The sequence below is a fragment of the Bos grunniens genome, chromosome 7 (genome assembly GCF_055505025.1).
Source record: "Bos grunniens cultivar Pamir isolate PY7600 chromosome 7, Bosgru_T2T1.0, whole genome shotgun sequence".
Lineage (NCBI taxonomy): Eukaryota > Metazoa > Chordata > Mammalia > Artiodactyla > Bovidae > Bos > Bos grunniens.
The window spans coordinates 68,967,049-68,980,162 of record NC_141171.1 but is presented as its reverse complement, the minus strand read 5'-3'; the positions used below and the strand labels follow the sequence as shown (position 1 = coordinate 68,980,162).

The following is a 13,114-nucleotide window of genomic DNA, read 5'->3' as shown; positions in this document are numbered from 1 at the left end:
CCTTCCCTGTCTTTTCATCTTGCAGGAACACATTGCTTAAAAACAAACAAAAAAAGATGATTATGTCTATATTTGGTTAGATCTTGGGCAAAAATAATTTCCTGACCCCTGAATTCTGTTTGCTTACGAGGAGAAGCAACATGATCTTATTGAAACCACTGCTTTGGAAATACGGAGGCTTGCCGTTTGGTCCTGATTTTGCAACTAATTTACCTGAGATAAGTCACTTCACCTATTTCCTCATCTGCACGATGAAGTAGGTTAGATGTACTCCAAGGTCCCGCTGCTTGTGGAATACTGCATGAGTTAAAACAAAGGACATGCCCAGGCCAGGCTTAAAGTACACTAGCTCTCACTGCTCTCAGGATGGAGCCAGAACTCCTTCCCAGGGCCCGCAAGTGTCTGCATGATCTGTCTCCATACCTCTCCAGTCTCTTCTGCTGTGAAAAAGCTTGCTTTGTTTCAGCTAAGAGGAATCTTTACACTTCCCAAACTTGCTGTATTCTCTCTTGCATTTAGGCTTTGCACAGTCTGGGCTTTTTTGCTTGGCACAATCTCTCTATTTCCTGCACTTTCTACACTTTCCCCCACAATGCTGGCTAACTTCAAGTCATCCTTCTGATATCTGCTCAGCTGTCACTTCCTCCATGACCCCTCCCTGTTTGAATTGGATTAGGGTCAGCGTTCATACTCCCTGGGCTTCCTCTACCTTACTACTTATTATGCTGTGTTGTAATTATTGATATACTTGCCTGTATACCACCATTTGAACATAAAATCTAAGAGAGCAGAGATGGTATCTTACTCTCTATTGAATCTTCAGGGCCCAGTACATAACAGGTGTTCTATTATGTAAAATAATAGAAATAATAGTAAAAGTGGATTGAATAAATAATTGAAAGGGAAATCTTAGCTTACATGTTGCTTGAAACTTGTAGCTCTCTCTCTATTGCCTTCAGACAGATATCCTTCGCATTCAACCCAGGCTGCACCATCAGCAGTGAGAGGACCACAGCTATGAGGCGAGAATTGCTTTGCCGCTTGCAAAGCTATAGGCCACGTATTGTGGTTCTGTGTGTGGCAACGTTGCCTTGTTTTTAGAAAAGCCCTAAGTCAATTAGGACACCTAGGTCTCCGTTTAAAATCCATTGGCAGACCTTGCTTCATGGAAACCAATAGTGGAGCATCTGGAGTGGGCGTAAGAATTAGTTATGAAAACAGGACAGACCCATAGACCTAGAGAATTGGGTTGTGGTTACCGGTGGGGAAAGAATGGCATGAAAGGATAGTTAGGGAGTTTGGGGTAGACATGTACACATTGTGAGATTTACAGCGGCTAAACCAACAAAGACCTACTGTATAGCACAGGAAACTGAGCCCAATGTCATGTGGCAGCCTGGGTGGGAGGGGCGTTTGGGAGAGAATGGATACACATAAATAGGTGGCTGAGTCGCTCTTTTGTGCACCTGAAATTATCACAGCATTGCTGATTGACTATACTCCAGTATAAAATAAAAAGTTTAAATAAAAAAGACACATTCCAGCAACAACAACAACAGAATTGGTTCTGAAGAGAGGAAATATAAATGTTAATAATGGCTAACATTTATCAAGTGCATTATCTCATTTAATGTTTAAAATTATCCTGTGAGGAAAGTGTAACCATTAGTCCCATATTATAATTGAGGTAGCTAAGGCAGGCTAGATAACTTGCTCAAGAAAGTGAGACCAAAGCTCATGCTTTTAACTTTTAACCAAATTATATATAGTCTTATTTCCCTCCTCCCAAACAGAATCCTTGTATTCATTACTGTGTCATCTTATTCAAAAAACATATTTAATACAAGTTTTAGTGACATATGGTATTAAAATGTTTCTAAATCAGTAATAATGTTTTTAACAAAGGAAAAAGGATATGAGATGGAGAAAAAATGTGAATAAATACAAAAAAATATCTCCATGTGCAATGAGCTTGCTACAGATTTGATTCATGTAGTCAAACATTCATGTAGTTAGCAGGAAAAGAGAATCTTGATGGTCAGTTGCTCAATTTACATTGTCCATTAGATAAAGCCTGACCACTTGGTTAAAATTGCCTCATTTTACACATGAAAGAATGGGGGCCCAGAGAGGGGAGGGTTGCCCAAGGTCAGCTGGACCCAGACCCAGGGCTTTTCATAGGAAACTGGGTTGCCTATTTCCATTTTTGAATCTGAAATAATTTGTTAAAGCAGATTTTTTAAACAGTTATTGGATGTTTTTTTGGAATCAGTCTCTATGCCAAGTACTGTGTATGGATGGGCAAATTTTATCCTCACAAAATCTTCAGAATCCTGTTGATTTATAGGTGAAATATTGGGGGCATCCCCTCTCTTCTTTGCTTTCTTTTTCTCACTGCTCACATCTCACAACTTCTAGAGAACTGGTCTCCCCTGAAGGTCACGTATTTTATGTATAACTTGACAGCAAAGAAACTTTTGTCGTTATTTAAACAAATACTGCTGCTGCTGCTGCTGCTAAGTCGTAATTTTGGATAAGAACTGATAAGGAGACCTCAAGCGTATTCCAGATTTGGAATGCAACAGTGTAGCTGAGGTACAGTGAGTTTGGTGCCACTGTATTCTCAGGGGCTGGCATCGTGGCCCTATAATCAACCCCACCAAATGGTTGGGAGCATGGAATTTGGGAACAGACAGGTCTGGCTTCAGGCCTGCATTCTGCCTCTTACTAATTAGGGGACCATGAATGGTTTTCCTAGTTTACTGAGCCCCATGTGCTGTGTTTGGTTGCTCGGTCGTGTCTGACTCTTTGTGACCCCATGGGCTGAAGCCCACCAGGCTCCTCTGCCCGTGGGGATTCTCCAGGCAAGAATGGAGAGGGTTGCCATGCTTCCTCCAGGGCATCTTCCCAAGCCAGGGATGGAACCCAGGTCTCCCACATTGCAGGTGGAGTCTTTACTGTCTGAGCCACCAGGGAGCCCCGTACTCTGCATCTATAAAATTGAGATGATCATAATTGTTTCTCTCCCTTAGGTTCTTGGAAGGTTAAATGAAACAATCAGTGTCACACTCAGCAGAGCCATCATATGTGCTCAAAAATGGGAGCTTTTGTTTTTTTGTTTTTTTAATTATCATCATGGTTCAAATTTTGACATGATCTCTAGGAAGAATGTGTGATTTGGAATAAGATCTGAGTTCTAATCTTGCTTGTGTTGAGTAGCTCTACAACATCACGCATGCTGTGTGTCACTTCCCTTTTCTATCAAGTGAGACCCCCTCTTCACCCACTCTTCCATCTCAACGCTGCTGGAGAGATCAAACATCATCTTAGATGGGAAAGTGCTTTGAGATATACACACCAGAAAAGCAAATAAATGTGTAGCTTGTCTCAGCTTATAGACGTTTGTACTCAAAATGAACCTGAGAAAATGAAAAGGGACCAGGAACTCCTTGGTAGCTCTAGATGGGTGGAGAGGGGAATGAGTAGATGTGAATCTGGATGGTGAGGAACCAGAATCCACTAAGTTCCTTTAACTGATTCTCCAGCACCTGCTGGCTTTGGGCCCCAAGGTTCCCAGTGCTAACATAGAAATAATGCTGGGGAAGAAGGTGGAATAAGATGTGTTTTTATGCATGTTAGTTTCTCTGGTCTGACATGTTCTTCTAGGTCCTCCCTCTCTTAGGAACTCCCATTCACCCTTTAGGACACAGCTCAAATATCACTTCCTCTGTGAAGCCCTGCCTGGTCCCTTGCATGTTTTCACTCTTTCTCTGTACTCACTGTACTGTGACCTCTGTTCCATCATATGACCTCCAGCAACCCTTTGCGATCACAGTCGATTTTCATTATTTTGTGTTTATGTTTTATAAAGTCACCTGATTTACACATAATCTTGTTTTATGCGTATTTCTGTTCAAAAATGCCTTGTTTAGTATGTATTGTGGATGTATTAACATTGAATTCACAGTCAACAGCATCATAAATCATGCCGAGTGAAATTCACCTAACCCACGTTTACCTTGTAATAGACATCACAGTGTTCTTTTACTTACGTTAGGTAGTACCTCAGTTCTATGCTTAAGGGTCATTTTAAACAGCAAAATGACCAATACAGTGTACACAAGTGCAAAAAGTGTGACACTAAACAGACCTCAGAAAAGACCCTAATTTATGGTATGAGCTGAAATGAGAAGGCAGAGGCGTTGCCTTGTTCAACCTCAGCTGGGAATGTGCTTGTAGAGTGACTCAAATTTTTCATGATTCTGAGCATGGGCATGTCATGAATGACGTGTGTGGAAAGGCTGCAAGAATTGATTTGGGGTTACAAATAAATCTTAGTGAGTAGGCAGTTTGTAAGTATAGACTCTGCAAATAAGGAGGATCAACTGCATTTATTTATGCGTTGGACTTTTTTTTTTTTCCTTTTACTAGCTGAGGCTTTTTACAGGAAGGTTGGCCTCTGTACTGGATATCTTCTCTTGCTCCTCTAGTCCTATTTCTCACTCTTCTCACCCTGCCTTCTTGCCTGGAGACTGGCCTGTAGACAACTGCACTAGAATTTCCTTGTCCTCTGACTTCCAGAGGACAGAGGGATTGGCCAACAATCAGCCACAGCAGTTGATGGGGGAAGGAAGAGTGGGGCCAGCATATTTATTCTGCAGTTTCCTCCTTGTGATGTTGCCTTGGGCTTCCTCTGTCCCTCACTAAAGGTCCTGTCCTCTCAAGACAACTTTCTCCAGGTGACTCTGCTTCCGCAGTCAAATGACTGCTCCAGTTCCTCATCTTTTGGGGGCCTGGGGATAGTAACTGCTCCTTGGCAGCTCTTTTCCTTCTTGCTACTTCCTGCGGTTCATCTAAACCCACACTGTGTTAAGTAGTTCTTTTGTAATAGGCCCTCCTTGAGTTATCTTAATTTGACTGCAGTGTGTTTGGTCCTCACCTGATAAGGTATCTTATTCATCATATATGCCTGACATAGTGCCAAGAAATAGCAGGTGAATGGTAACAAAGGATCTCTAAAACTCCTTCTAACAGTATCTGTATGATTCTGTTATCCCAGAAGCCAGTTGCTCATGGTAACTTGAGAAGAATCACAGTCATAGAAGATACCACCCCCACTCCCTCACACACAGTATTGCCACCAAGGGGTGGTTCTGGGCAGTGAGTTTGGTGCACCAAATTTCTAGCACTTTCCTCAAAGTCACTGCAAATAAATATCTACTCTAAGTGAAAATATGTGCTCTCTGTTTGAATGCAGCTTCAACTCTATCCCCCTCTTCCTGATCAGAGCACCTTTCTGAGCCGCTCAAAAAAAATCTACGGCTCCTTCTGCACTCACACACACACACACCCTGCCCCTCTTGCTGAATGGCATATATTCTGCCTTTTCCTGAGTGTGGTGGTCTTGTGTGTTGGGAGATCCCAGGCAGAGTAGAGTCTGCAGGATAAATGTTCTCTGAGAAGCAGATCTGCTCATCCAACCTGCTCTATAAGTTTCCTCTCTGGGTCATTTGCCAGTGGGAGTCAAGCCCAGAGGTGAGTTCCACAAAGGACAGTGTGGAAGCCAAAGGCTTTCTCACTGGTCCTTAATGGTCCTCTGGTGCACAAGCTGGTTCCTGCCGTAGACATGGGCATTTGGTGAAATGAAAGGTACAGGGAGAGCTCAATATACCAGAATTATAATAATCCAGCTTTTATTCCACTGGGATTTTAAGAAGGAGAATAGATGTGCCTTGCTGTTGAACTATGGCTTAAAGACTCCAAATTACATTTCCACATGTCACCCACACAGGAGATGGCAGTGAATGAGTATGAACAATAATCTGGTACTAGGAACAAGGCAGACATCTTCTCCAGATTGGTTTCTCTTGCACCAGCTTTGCCTCTCTCAAATCCACTCACCGCACTGGTGCCAGAATATATTTTTAAATGCAAATTTGACCTTCTCTCTTTATTCAAAGACATTTTTTTTTCTCTACAACTAGAGTTCCAGTATTTTTTTTTGGGTGTGTGTGTGTGTTTTAAAATCTAGGTCCTTGTCTGTAGATTTATAGCCTTAATTTCAATTTGTCTACTCTTTTTATTATCCTCACCTTTGCTGAGACGACACACACACACACACACACACTCTCTCTCTCTCTCTCTCCTTATGTTCCAGCAATGATAAACAGATAATAGCTTCTCAATATGTTTTGTTTCCTCTATCCTTCTACCTGGAAAATACTTGTCTTATTTCTGCCCATTGGCTTGCCTAAAAATCCCGTAATTCATCTTCAAAACTGAGTTAGATGTGATGTCTTCTGTGGTAGTCTTCCAAAATTTTAATGTACATATGATCAGATCATGTTAAAATGTAGATTCTCATTCAGTGTATCTCAGGGTGGAGGCAGAGAATTTGGGTTTCTCACAGGCTAGTAATGCTGCTGTTGCTGGTCCAGGGACCACAATTTGAGTAGCAAGATTCTAGAAAGTTTCTACTGACATTGCCCTTTGAGAGATTCCATTACTTTTTATGAGCTCTTCTCTACTTTGACCTTATTCCTGTTGTTGCTGTAATTCCCATATTATAATTTTGCCTGTGTATATGTCTGCCTTCTCAACCATACCTGGAATGTAAAGACTGTGTCTTTCTCAATTTTGTTTCTGCAAAGACAAAACATAGGAAGGAACAATCAAAGGAACATAGGAAGCATTTGATATTTACTTGATGAAAAAAATGTTAAGTGATATATAGTCTTTACTTGTCTGTGTAATGTGAAACTATGTAACCATTATTATTTAAGGAAAACTTTTGGTTGTCTGACATTTGGCTAAATCTGGACCCAGGCTATAGATACCATATTCATTAAAATGCACAACTTTATTTGCTAGACCCAGCCTTTAACTTGGTGTGCTTTACAAAGCATAGGAGATATTTGTAACATTTTAATTGTGAATGACTGTACAGTAATAAATATTCACTCTAGTAAAATATAAATATATAGTCTAAAAGGACACAATGCAGAATCTATCAAATGCGTCTAGAACCAAAACTTTGCATAGGGTAATTCCCTGTAAACACACGGCACCATTTTCAAAATGTGAGAGGGGAAAAAAGTCCAAACAGGCAGGAAGTCCATTTTTCAGAACACTGAGAGGTAAACTCTTGACACGTGTTGAGTTAAAGCCTCAATGAATCTGAGCTTGAACAAGATAATACCATGCAGGGGAGAATCATTCTAAACCATACCACAGAAAATCAGTCAGTTCTGATGTTTTCCTTCTAGGCTTGATGTTCCAGAAATCATCTCTAATTAAAGGTTCCAAAAAAGAATGTACAAAATGCCAAAAAAGTAAACAGGGATGGTTTTGGATAAGTTTGAAGAATGTCATCTTCTGAATGATAGTTTTATTTCGAAGCTACCAGTGTCACAATAGTTGTAGTTAAAAGTTGTGCATCTGCATCACCAGGCAGTCAAAATATCACATGATTTAGAAAGAGTTGACTTCAACACCATCCAGTAATCACTCTGAGAGTTTTATCTGAACATGGTAGGAAAATTAAATCTCTCTCACATCAGGGAATACCCTTTCCCAGAAAGTGTCCAAGAAGACCGCAGCCAGTTCAAAGTTGAAGTGATAATTAAAGGAAGTATTTATACTTCTGCAGGAGAATCTTTTAAAGCCACTTTGAAGCCCATCTATAAACAGCTTCTTGCAGTATTACTCTGGTGGTTTGAGTGAATCAAAGGGTTAATTACTCCTTTAATAACTCCAAAGTCATTAACTCTAATGAAGGTGAGGATATAGATGAGGAAATAAAGATCCTATTCCAAGTTGGAGGGCTACATCGACAACCACACTGCTCTATACAGGATCAACTTTACTTGCTGATGGTGCTGTGTGGGCTTTATTGGTTCTTCCCCTCTGCTGTACTTATCTCTTCTGCAATCTCTTTGACCCTCAGTAGGAGGCAGTATTGAATAAAAATAGAGAAACTGCATTGGAGTCAGACAGAGGTGGGCTCTATATTAATACTTCCTAGCTCTGTCACTTCAGGCAGGTGTCCAAGCTTTTCAAAGCCAACGTTCCATTATCTGTAAAATGGGAATTATAACAATACCTCACAGTGTTGGTGTAAACTCAGGGTGAACTGAGATTCTGCAGATAAGTCCTTAGCTCTGTACACTTTCACTTTGCATATTCAGGTGCTCAATAACAAAAGGCATCCTTGTGCATCTTGGAAGCCCCCGACTCAGTACCTGACTCAGTTTTCATACAGATGGTTTGAGCAAACACAGACCTCTTGTTCCTCCCTTAGAATTTAGAGAGACTTGAAGTCTCAACCTTGAAGTTGCAAATCTCTAGGGCTGAAACAAGCTTCAGTTTCTCTGCCAGGCCACAGTGCTTGGGACAAGTCTGTACTCTGTTGATGAGGATGGAAGAATGCAGAGAGGGGTCTGATTGTTTACAGAAGCCATGGTTCCCACCGCCCCCCCCCCGACCCAGGATGCCTGCGGAAGCATTCGGCATGGAAGGGGAGGCAGAGTCACCTGCTTGACTTGGTACTAAAGATGAGCATCCAAGTGGTAACAACCTAAGGCCTTTCCTTGTACCAGGTGGTTCCATCATCTGACATCCTCTTTCTGCCCAGATGCCAGATACCCAATGCTCCAGCAGTGGGATCAGAATTGTTCACCCCAGTCCATCATGCTCTCCTCAAGAGGTGGCAGTGTACTCTATGAGTAAAACCTCACAAAGCTACTTCTCAGCATATCCGGTCTCTGAGGTAAGCAGTTGTTCCATCATCTTCTGAGGCAGGAAGCTGTGGCTGACAGCATCACAGAGGCAGAGCTTACTCTTTGTGACTTTAATTAACTCACTAGTTCTCCTTGAGAAATTGTCATGCTCCTTGATCATCTTGCCCCATATTCTGGGATTCTGTATTGCTGGGTCAAATAAAGAATCCCTTGACCATGAACTTTAGGTCCATGTTTAAAATAATAATGAAGGTAATAATCCAGGGTCCTACACCATCTCTCCCTTCTCTAAGAAGTGCAAGAAGTGTTGCCTTAAAGCTGTTGATTGAGGTTTGTGCATTACTCAGAAGAGGCTGGAGGAAGGGTAGGGACATCACTGCTGCTTTGGCCCCGCTCCCAGTGCAGTGGCTGAGCCTTCTGCCTGTGGCCTGGTGCCAGCCTCTAGCAGGCTGTTGCCTCCGTGGCAGCTTAGGGACTGGTGCGAAAGGCCAGTTGCCTCTGGGGAGTCCTGGGCTGGTGGCAGCTTTTAATGCTCTGTGAAGGGAAGACCTCCTTCCCCCACTTAGGATCTGTAGCCCATGGCCTAGCACTGAGTCTCTTTTAAAGCCCCAATTCTGCAATTTCAGCCAGTTGACTCAAGAGTCTGGAGAAAGGTGGCCGGTCTTCTGGTTTCTAGGAAGAGAAAGAAAGGTTACTCTGTGATTTCCTTGTACTTGTGTGTCATAGGTAATTCTAAAGCAAACCAGAATTAAACTGCAATACTTTTTACTGATTTTTAAATATGCTTCTGTATAGATTGTATTTGAGGGCATTGTGTCTTAGTTGTTAATAGCAGGCATTTTGGAATCAAAATATGGCCTGCTTTTGAATTTCAGCTTTTCTACTTAGCTGTGTGACCTAAAACAGGTTACTTAACGTCTCTGAACCTCAGTTTTTTATCTGTAAAATGAGAATAATAATATTATCTATCTCATAAGATTGTTGCGAGAATGAAATAAAGTCATATATAAAATGTAACATAAATAAGTGCTAAATAACATCAAAAAAGTAAATATTTGGGTATAAATCTCATAAAATGTATACAGGATCTATAGTAGGAAAAATATAAAATTCTAAAACAAGATATCAAAGAAGATCTAAGTAAATGGAGAAATATTCCATGTTCGTGTATAGGAAGACTTTATATTGTTAAGATTACGTTTGTTTTCAACTTGATCTATAGATTCAACACAATCACAGTAAGAACTGAGCAACTTATTTTGTAGATACTGACAAAATGACTCTAAGGTTTATGTGCTGTACTTAGTTACTCAGTCATGTCCAATTCTTTGGGACCCCATGGACTGTAGCCCACTAGGCTCCTCTGTCCATGGGGATTCTCCAGGTAAGAATACTGGAGTGGGTTGCCATGCCCTCCTCCAGAGGATCTTCCCAAGCCAGGGATCGAATCCAGGTCTCCCGCATTGCAAGTGGATTCTTTACTGTCTGAGCCACCAGGGAAGCCCCTAAGGTTTATATGGAAAGGTAAAAGACTCAAAATAGTGAACACAATACTAGCAAGATGAACAAAGTTAAAGGACTGACACTCCTTGACTTTAAGACTCACCATAAAGCTTTAGTAATCAAGAGGCTGTGATGTTGGTGAAAGAATAGACAGATAAATGGAGTATAGTTAGGATCCCAGAAATAAGCCCACATAAATGTAATCAAATCTACCCCCTCTTCCTCTCTGACAGTATGTTGATGGCTTGTACCATTACATTGCAAATCAAATAATATTTAAGATCTCTGCCAGCTCTTCTAGAGATAGGGAACTCCTTCAGTTAATAGGTGCTCAACGTCATTTTTTTGCTAATCTGTTTCGTCATCTCTACTGCCTCATCCTCTGAGAGGGTTCCTTTCTTTGGGGATGGGGCCAGACCCTGAAGTTACAGATTATAATGTCGGGGAGGGAGAAGGGGGAACCACTTCCTTTACTGACCTCTTTCCAGCAATGATTCATGATCTGGTAGATATGCTGGGAGGCCAGTCGGGGCTTGTATAACCGAAATCCAGTGGTGATGTCTTCTACCACCTCTGAGTTGCTTCGGTTTTCGTATGGGATTTTGCCTTCACTGAAGACTTCCCACATCAGCACACCTATGAGAAATAGTGAATCAAAACAGGTAGTGATAAAGTTCATAAATAACAAACAAACTCACATCTAGAAATCACAGACTCTTTGACGTTAAAATTCAAGTCTCTACCACCAGAAAGTATAATGTCAAACCACCTAAGGCTTATTAGGCCTGTACTATTTCTGAGATTTCCCAACTGAAGAAAGAAAGTTCAAGCTCAGCCCTTTGTTATATCTAACTCAAATGCTTCAACTAAAGTTTCAGGGGATGTAAACTCAAATGTCTACATATGATGTAGATGGATGGAGTAAATGAAGTTTGCGTAACAGGGACTAGTGAGGACTGTGGAAAACCAGAAGTCAAAGTTCTGTCCCCAAAGGGACAGCTGTGATTTAGCTCCAACAAGAATAAGGCAGTTGGGAATGAGGGCTCAGGATTGCCACATTTTTCTGATTTATTTTAAAAGATAAATCATAAATTGGTAGTTTTAAAATATAAACTCAATTTGATTAAAAAATACTGTGTTAACCGAGCAGAACTCTTCAGGTTGTCTATTTTTGACCTCTGATTTAATAACTTTTTCTTTTCTGCCCTCAGTAGAAATGTTACACCCAACTTTATATCTGGTCATTGGATGTCAGAGTGGGAACAGAGCTTGCAGGTCACCTAATCCAGGAGTTTTCAAAACAGAATCCAGAGAACTCAAGGGAAGAATTTTGCAAAATATGATCCCTCAAGCATCTGAAGTCTTGAAAAATCATCTCAGAAATTTGTTCCAATGGCAGATCCTGGGGCCCAGTCCAGACAACTGGAAGAGAATTTCTGAGGGAGCCTCAGAGGTGCCTCAGGAGTTTGGGAAAATTCAGTAAATAAGCCTATTTAACACCCCAAGATGCCAGGATTTCTAGTGAGATTTCTTTGGAAAATGGGGGTTTGCTGCTCAAAGCTGGCTGGAAAACAATTGCTTTTATGCAAACCTTGTGATGCAGTGAGGAACTGAGTAAGGCCCCGAAGAGGTTTGTTGACTTGTTTAAAATAGAGTAGTTCATTAGGGCAAAAACCTTAAAATGCAAGACAAAGCCCAATGGCCTTGAGGCAGGCAGCGAGCTCTCCTCCATCCACATTTCTGTTTCTCAGGGCTGTCACCCCAGTTTTCTTCCCCTTCCTATTCTGCTTCCATCAGTTAGTCTCATCTTTGGACACTTCAGATGACACATCCTAGGAAGGGACAGACTTTAAGCTCAGTCCTCTAATTATAAGATGCAGCAGCAAAGTCCTAGGCTGACAACCTGTGGCAGGATAAACAGCATTCCGAGTCAGGGGGTGAATGTGACGAAGTGGCCACGGCTGCAAACATTTCTTTATGGAACAACTGGCTTGGTGCAACGTGACCAGCTGTACCCATGGGGAGTGGCCACACCCTTCCTAGTTGTATGCACTGGGAAAAGAGGATCTGAGGTTGCTCTAGTGCAGTTTTATTTCTTCTGAGTTCATTCTGTACCTTCGTTTGACTATCAAAGTCATAACTAGGCCTGTTGAACAGAGGAACTGCTTTAAGGAACAATTTTTGTTGTGGTGGTGGTTTAGTAGCTAAGTCGTATCTGTCTCTTTTGTGACCCTGTGGACTATAGCCTGCCAGGCTCCTCTGTCCATGGGATTTCCCAGGCAAGAATACTGTAGTGGGTTGCCATTCCCTTCTCCAGGAGATCTTACTGACCCAGGGCTCAAACCTCCGTCTTCTGCATTGACAGATGTATTCTTTACCACTGAGCCACTTGAGAAGTCCAAGGAACAATTTAGAAGGACTCAAAATAAACATACCACTTGGCTGTTGGAAATGGACATTCTAAAGTACTGAAGAAGACTAATTAGTTCTTTTCCTAAGGGATTTAATTAGTCTTCTCCCTGGTTTCTACTACTAGTCAATATACTTGGCAAATCTTCCCTTCATACAGAATGGCAACATCAAACTCCAAACCATTCCTGTCCAAAGTAGAGTCCTTCTTACACTCCAGATCAAAGAGGTTGTCCAGGATAGTTTTGTGCACACTTTAATATGCACAGGCTATGATTTACAAAGATATGACACTTCCAGCAAGAACATTTAGTGCTCTTTGTCACACGGGCATCATTCATTCTTTCATTCATGCCCATTTGCACTTATGAGAAATTGAATTCCTACCATGGCCAGCCAATTTCATTGCCTATATTTCTCCTGCTAAGTCAATACTCCCTTTTCTTTGGACACACCAAACTTTG

General features: G+C 41.4%; 1 protein-coding gene across 1 annotated transcript in view; it reads right to left on the bottom strand.

The window, feature by feature from the left end:
• Positions 1-6,840: 6,840 nt before the first annotated feature.
• Positions 6,841-13,114, bottom strand: part of ITK (IL2 inducible T cell kinase) — a 62,738-nt gene continuing 56,464 nt past the window's right edge. Inside the window, exons 16-17 of the mRNA XM_086413754.1 lie at positions 10,720-10,877; positions 6,841-9,410 (exon numbers count right to left, since the gene is read on the bottom strand). Coding sequence (XP_086269880.1) covers positions 9,339-9,410; positions 10,720-10,877 — 230 coding nt within the window. The 3' untranslated portion in view covers positions 6,841-9,338. The remainder of the gene's footprint in view (positions 9,411-10,719; positions 10,878-13,114) is intronic.